The sequence below is a fragment of the Grammomys surdaster genome, unplaced genomic scaffold (genome assembly GCF_004785775.1).
Source record: "Grammomys surdaster isolate TR1022 unplaced genomic scaffold, NIH_TR_1.0 123618, whole genome shotgun sequence".
Lineage (NCBI taxonomy): Eukaryota > Metazoa > Chordata > Mammalia > Rodentia > Muridae > Grammomys > Grammomys surdaster.
The window spans coordinates 25705-31620 of NW_021618821.1; the positions used below are offsets into that span (position 1 = coordinate 25705).

The following is a 5916-nucleotide window of genomic DNA, read 5'->3' on the forward strand; positions in this document are numbered from 1 at the left end:
ATACACACACATATACAAATACACACATATGTACAGACATATATATATACACACATACACACATATGCAAATACACACATGTGCAAAAACACATCTATAAATACATACACACTCGTATAAATACACACAAATACGTACACAGGTACAAACACATAAATACACACAAACATACACACACATTCACATCCAAAAACAAAAGGAAGGGAGGGACAGAAGGAAAGAGGGAAGGAAGAAGGATAGTTTGAAAAATATATTCCTGATCTTAAAATTAAATTCAAGCTTGTGACTAGAGATGAAAACACCTGCATTCTGTTTGCCTTCCAGGGCAGTGTCAGCTCCTCCCAGCCGCCATTCATCCAGATGCCAGGTGAGACCTTTAACTCAACAAGCAATTTCCTCCCTTTTAAGTAGCAAGTGAGCATGTGTGCTTTGTTTTCCAGTGTGGGGAGCCACAGAGCCCAGGGCTGCGCACATGCTGTGTAACTACTCTCTACCACCACGTCCTGTCTCCAGCCAAGAGCTTCCAATGTTTTGTTAACACAACACCTTCTCATTTTTGCTTCTTTGAGGGGGAAAAAAACTGATCAGTGAAGATAGATCTCATTGAATCATCCTGAACTTACTTGACTAGGTCCTGAAAGGTAGGCCTTTTGATCGCCTGCCTGAAAGAAGCTTCTAGGCAAAAGCAATAGTAATCAGGCTCCTGGCATAGTGTTGAAACATCTAAAGCTCTGACATCATGACCGAATACCACTTACAGTTATCAACCTGTGGATCACGATATCAGAAATTCTGCATATCAGATACTTACAACACTTATCAGTAGCAAAAATACAATTATGAAGTAGCAAGGATAATAATTTTATGTTGGGAGTCACCACAACATGAGGAACTGTATTGAAGTGCCACAGCATTGGGAAGGTTGAGGACCACTGTAATAGATGATGTGCCCACTGCAGATAAAAGGGGAAGGCAGCATGAGGGGTTGGGGATACCTTTATTAAGGACCTCCTGCATGTCGCACAGTGAGTTTTGTGTATTGTATTCGTGTCACTTTGGTGTGTCTTGATTCCACAGTCCCGTGAGGATGGGAAAGGATGTTCTTCACAGTGATAAGCATCCTTGCACGCACACCCCCAGCCCCACCACAAAGTGATTTAACACTTCACAAGTTGCATGGGAAAAGACATTCCGAAGCATTCCAGATAACTGACGTAAATGTCTCTCTTTGTTGTATTTTCCCCTCCTGTTTACTTCCATTCAAATTTGATTGCATCTGCTCTTTTGTACTAAAAGGAGTTCTTGCAGATTCTCCTAACTTCTCCAATTTTCCTCCTCTTTTTATAGAGAAATGGATGCACTTGGGAAAGCAGAGGGCTTTTCTTCATGATTGGGTTTTATTTTGAAATTAGAAGTATATGCACCACTCTGGAAGCAGCATCTACCTGTTGACTGCCCTCACCAACCAGTGGGATATAACTTCATGACATAAATTTTTATTTGCCCAGATTTCTCTCCCAGGAAAGTGTGTTTATAATTAAACCTGTCACCACAGAATCCATCAGTGAGGGAAGTCAGGGCAGGAACTTGAAGCTGACTCACTCACAGGCTCACAGGCCGATTGGAAATTGTGGATTTAAAATGAAAGTGTAGTGAGTCAAAGGCTTTGGTAGGAAACTTGTGTCTCCCCAAATGAAGACATTTGCATGGCATGTTGAATGCAGCATTCCACTCCTGGAGTTACAGACCAGACGGTGCATGAGACCAGATCTACTAGCACAGGGCTCTTAGAACCCTGGGAAGATGGCAGTACCAGGGCACAGAGTGAAGAGCCAAATATAAAATACTACATTAGGTGGAAGAGCCTCAGGCTCTCTTTGTAAACCAGTCACCCAGGGGAAGGGTCCTGAGGAACTTGGTTTCTCTTCTGGGTGGGGTGGGTAAGGATAAAACTCAATGGGACTCACTGTTGTTGGAGGAAGGGAAGGAGGGAGCATCTTCTCCACAGCTCAGCACTTTAAGGAAGAAATTTAAGGTCTGAGGATATGAAAGCTTAAGTGAGCTGTGAGGGTCTGAGAAGGCAATTTAAGATATGCAAATGCAAGTTATAAAGGTCTAAGACGGGATATATAAAATGATCAATTACACAGACCTGGAGCCCGTGCCCCAAACGACTTCTCGACAACCATCCATTTCCTGCCACAGACAAATGCGGGGTCAGAGAGTGTCAAGTGCATCAACCATTTCATTGGTATTTTCATAAATAAAACTCACTCGCCAGTTTCAGCTTTTCTCTCTGTTCCTCCTAACAAAACGCTGCCAAGTTTTCTCTTGAGAAGCCTGCTATATGTCCTGGAGAGGTGAATGACGGAATACAGTCTGACCACAAGGGGGAAGCAAATAACACTAGAACCATCAAAGCCAGAAATGTCAGAGGGTATTTTGTTGTTTTTCCTCAAAAACTGGCTTTTCTGCAATCATATTGGCTCAGTGCAAGCCATCTCCTGATTCAGGTTAGGTGTGAGACATGGTGGTGAAGATCGATGTGCAGAAAAATCACAAGACAATACACCTGTCCCTGGCTTGAAGTGAGGTGTATTATCATCTTACCCAGAGAGATATTATCTGATGTAAATATCCCAAAAGCAGCCTCTTGTCTGTATATTATGGATGTAGTCTTGTATATTACAGGATACAGTCTTGTATATTATGGGATGCAGTCCTGTATATTATGGGACGTAGCTCAGAAGCTGTGAAAAGATGTTTATAGTTCCATCAAAAGGTGTAAATTTCAAATATTCCAGTTTGACTCTGTTGCTGCAAAAAATATCATGACCAAAACCCCCTTTAAGGAGAAAAGGAGATGTTTTGGCTTCCAGATTACTGTCCATCATTGAGGGAAGTCAGGGCAGGAACTTGAAGCAGAAAGTATAGATGAATGTTAGTTGCTGACTCGCTCACAGGCTTACACTTAGCTAGCTTTCTTATACAGCCCAGAGATACCTGCCCAGGGAATAGTGCCTCCCACAGTGGGCATATCCAACATCACTTAATAATCAAGGCAGTCTCTAACCTCCCATACCCACAGACAGACCTGATAATGACACTCATTTGAGACTCTCTTTGCAATTGGGTCTAGGCTATGTCAAGTTGACAGTTAATGCTGACTAGAATACCATACCAAGGGATTCTCTAACTTATCTCTCTGTGCCCCCTCCTAGAAGTATCTGGACCTAAAAGATGCATGATAAATCGTTATCTAGGTGAAGTTATTGTACATCTAACATGAATTCATCTCTGAAGCCAGAGTGAACTTGAAACAGTGATACAGGAATGTTGCATGCCATTCAAGACATGTGGTTTCTTTGTTAACAATGGTGTCAGGCACGTGTGGGTACCATCTTTTCATATGGCACCAATGCAGAACCACAATGCTCTGAGCTTCCTACTTGAAATTTTTGCCCATTTCTCTTTCATTTGGCTACAGGATCACCAGTGATGTCAGGTTACTATGGTGTCAGGAGATCTTTCCTGTCTGATTCTGACTTCCATAGCAGCAAACAGTTCTCAAATGACCTCTATACCTCCAGCGTGACCAAGCCCTTTGCCTGCGAGTCCTCAGCTGGGCAGAGCCACACAGGCCTGCTGGAGTCCTTCCTGGCAGAGCCCTATGGAGACTACCGCCCACCAGCGCTGACCCCCACACCGAGTTCCCTGTTCAGCACCTCGACTCTGCCACCACTCTTGCCACCTCCATTCCCCAGTGACCCAGCTCACTTCGTCTTTGTGAGTATTTCATGTGCAGGGAGGAAGGGGGGTGGGCCCAGCTCCCTTGGCCCAGCGCTCATGCATGGTAACCAAGCCGAAGCCAGATGACTCACCTGGGGATTCCTGAGGCTGCTCTGCTCACACCTGGAGGTGCTGACTCGGGCTGGCTTTGCCGGGACACTTCTGAGAAAGTCCAGCTCAAAGATCCCATCAAAACCAAGACATCAAAAGTCTAAGGTTTTGAAGCATGGTCCTGTGAGATAGACTTTACACTCATTTTGTTACTGTTCTGTTTGCTAAATGTTCCCCACACTGTTAAGGCAAGACTTCTTCAGGCCTCTGAGCCCTAAGGGGCAAAGGTTGAAGTCACATCTACAAAGGATTAAATAAGCTCCCCAAAGAGATCCACCCAGCTTCCTCTTCCACTTCCTTACCGGTCCCTTGGCTCTGGCTTCCTCACAGCAGGCCCTCCTACCTTGTTCTCTCTTGATCCCTCCGAAGAAATAAGTTCAGAAAGATCTAAAAAGCTTTTAATAGTCCTTTTATAGAAAACTGTAAAGCCTTCTGCCACAATAGGATGAATGGCTCAAGGTGGAATTTTAGACCAAAAGGGTGGGACCAGGAATTAACCTTATTCTGTGGCAAGGACTTTCACAGACTTTTGTTCATGTACGGCTTGCAGCAACTCAAGAAATCTGTGCCCCATTTCACAGATGAACAGCTCAGTGTTGGGAGGGTGGTAGGTGGTACTATGAGTGAACTCAGTCCACCCCAAGAAAAGTACTGATGAGCCCATAGGGAGCCCCAATCCCAGGTCATTCTAAAGCCTATGTCATTGAAGGGCTACTACTCACCCAAACCAGAAACAAATGCTGTCTTCCCTTGCTTCTGTAAAGAGGAATGTAGGGCCCAGACTAACATCCTCAAGTAGAACTTAACCCAGATTTTCCTGGCAGGAAAAGTTGCCTGCGAGGCATGCTTCAGCAGCAGCAAAAACATGCAAAGTTTCTCCGGAAGTCTCAGTCCAGTGGCAGCTCTGTGTCCTCAGAGCATCAGCTAAAGAATAATTCCTATGCTTTTGCCATTTTCCTTAGAGAGACTCCTGGGAACAGACGGTACCAGATGGTCTCAGCCAGCCAGACCCTATGCCTGCTGATGCCCTGCAGACCTTGCCACCCAGTACCAGTTGCCTCTCCCAACTGGAGTCAGGAAACAGCACTCAGCACAGGAACATGGGCTGGGGGGCATCCCTTGCTGGGACTCAGTCCTACTCACTGCATGCACTGGAAGATCTGCACCACACACCAGGGTACCCCACCCCACCTCCATACCCCTTCACTTCTTTCATGACAGTGTCAAATGACCTCCCACCCAAGGTGGGGCCCTTCTCCCCAGAGGAAGGGTCAGATGTCTCTTCCCTTCATGATCCTTCACCTTGGACAAAAGAAGATGGCAGCATGGCCTGGAGCTCTTATGAATGCCGGAGAGCTTACTGAGAAGCAGGCCAGAGGACTTTTGCATCCTTATAGAAGTTGGACCCTGTGTCCACAGATTCTTCTAGGTGTGTTAGCTCATTCAGAACTGGGTTTTCAGTTTAAGCCACAATTCTGTCAGTGCTAGTTGACAATGACACTCATCCCTGTTCTTATCCACTGTAAAACCCCTACAAAACACTGCAATGTCAATCAAATATGTTGTCAATCACATCTTAATGAGACAGCCTTTACAAGGACGCCACTTTAGAGCTTTGGTAATCTATTTTATTCTAAATTTTCTGTTACCTTTAAAGCATCATTTTTAGTACTGGTTATTTTTCTTATATTGCATTAAAAACTTTATGCAGATCATAAAACAATGATTTTCCTGTCTAATTTTTATTAGTTATAAACTATGTGTATTTAGCAAAAGAAAGAGGAAATGATATATGCAGTTTGGAGCATGTAAAACAAAACTCATTTTATATAGCATGTGACTTTAAAGTCTGCGGTAGTAAACACATTTCCCTTATTACAGGAACTTGTAAAGGCCCAGTAAAAAAAAAATATGGCACCTGATACAAGTGCTTTATTGTCAATAAAATAGTACGAGGTCAGGAGACTGGCTTTGTAAAGGTAAAGTTTTACTCCGGATGTCCAAATGTTATTTCAG

The 5916-nt window shown here is 44.0% G+C and overlaps 1 protein-coding gene across 1 annotated transcript in view; it reads left to right on the forward strand.

Annotated features, from left to right (window-relative positions):
* The window catches only part of CUNH11orf53 (chromosome unknown C11orf53 homolog), a 29676-nt gene extending 24054 nt beyond the window's left edge, over positions 1-5622 (forward strand). The window contains exons 2-4 of the mRNA XM_028784491.1: positions 325-367; positions 3488-3786; positions 4863-5622. Of these exons, the coding sequence (XP_028640324.1) occupies positions 361-367; positions 3488-3786; positions 4863-5264 (708 nt within the window). The 5' untranslated portion in view covers positions 325-360 and the 3' untranslated portion in view covers positions 5265-5622. The remainder of the gene's footprint in view (positions 1-324; positions 368-3487; positions 3787-4862) is intronic.
* The last annotated feature ends 294 nt before the right edge of the window (positions 5623-5916 follow it).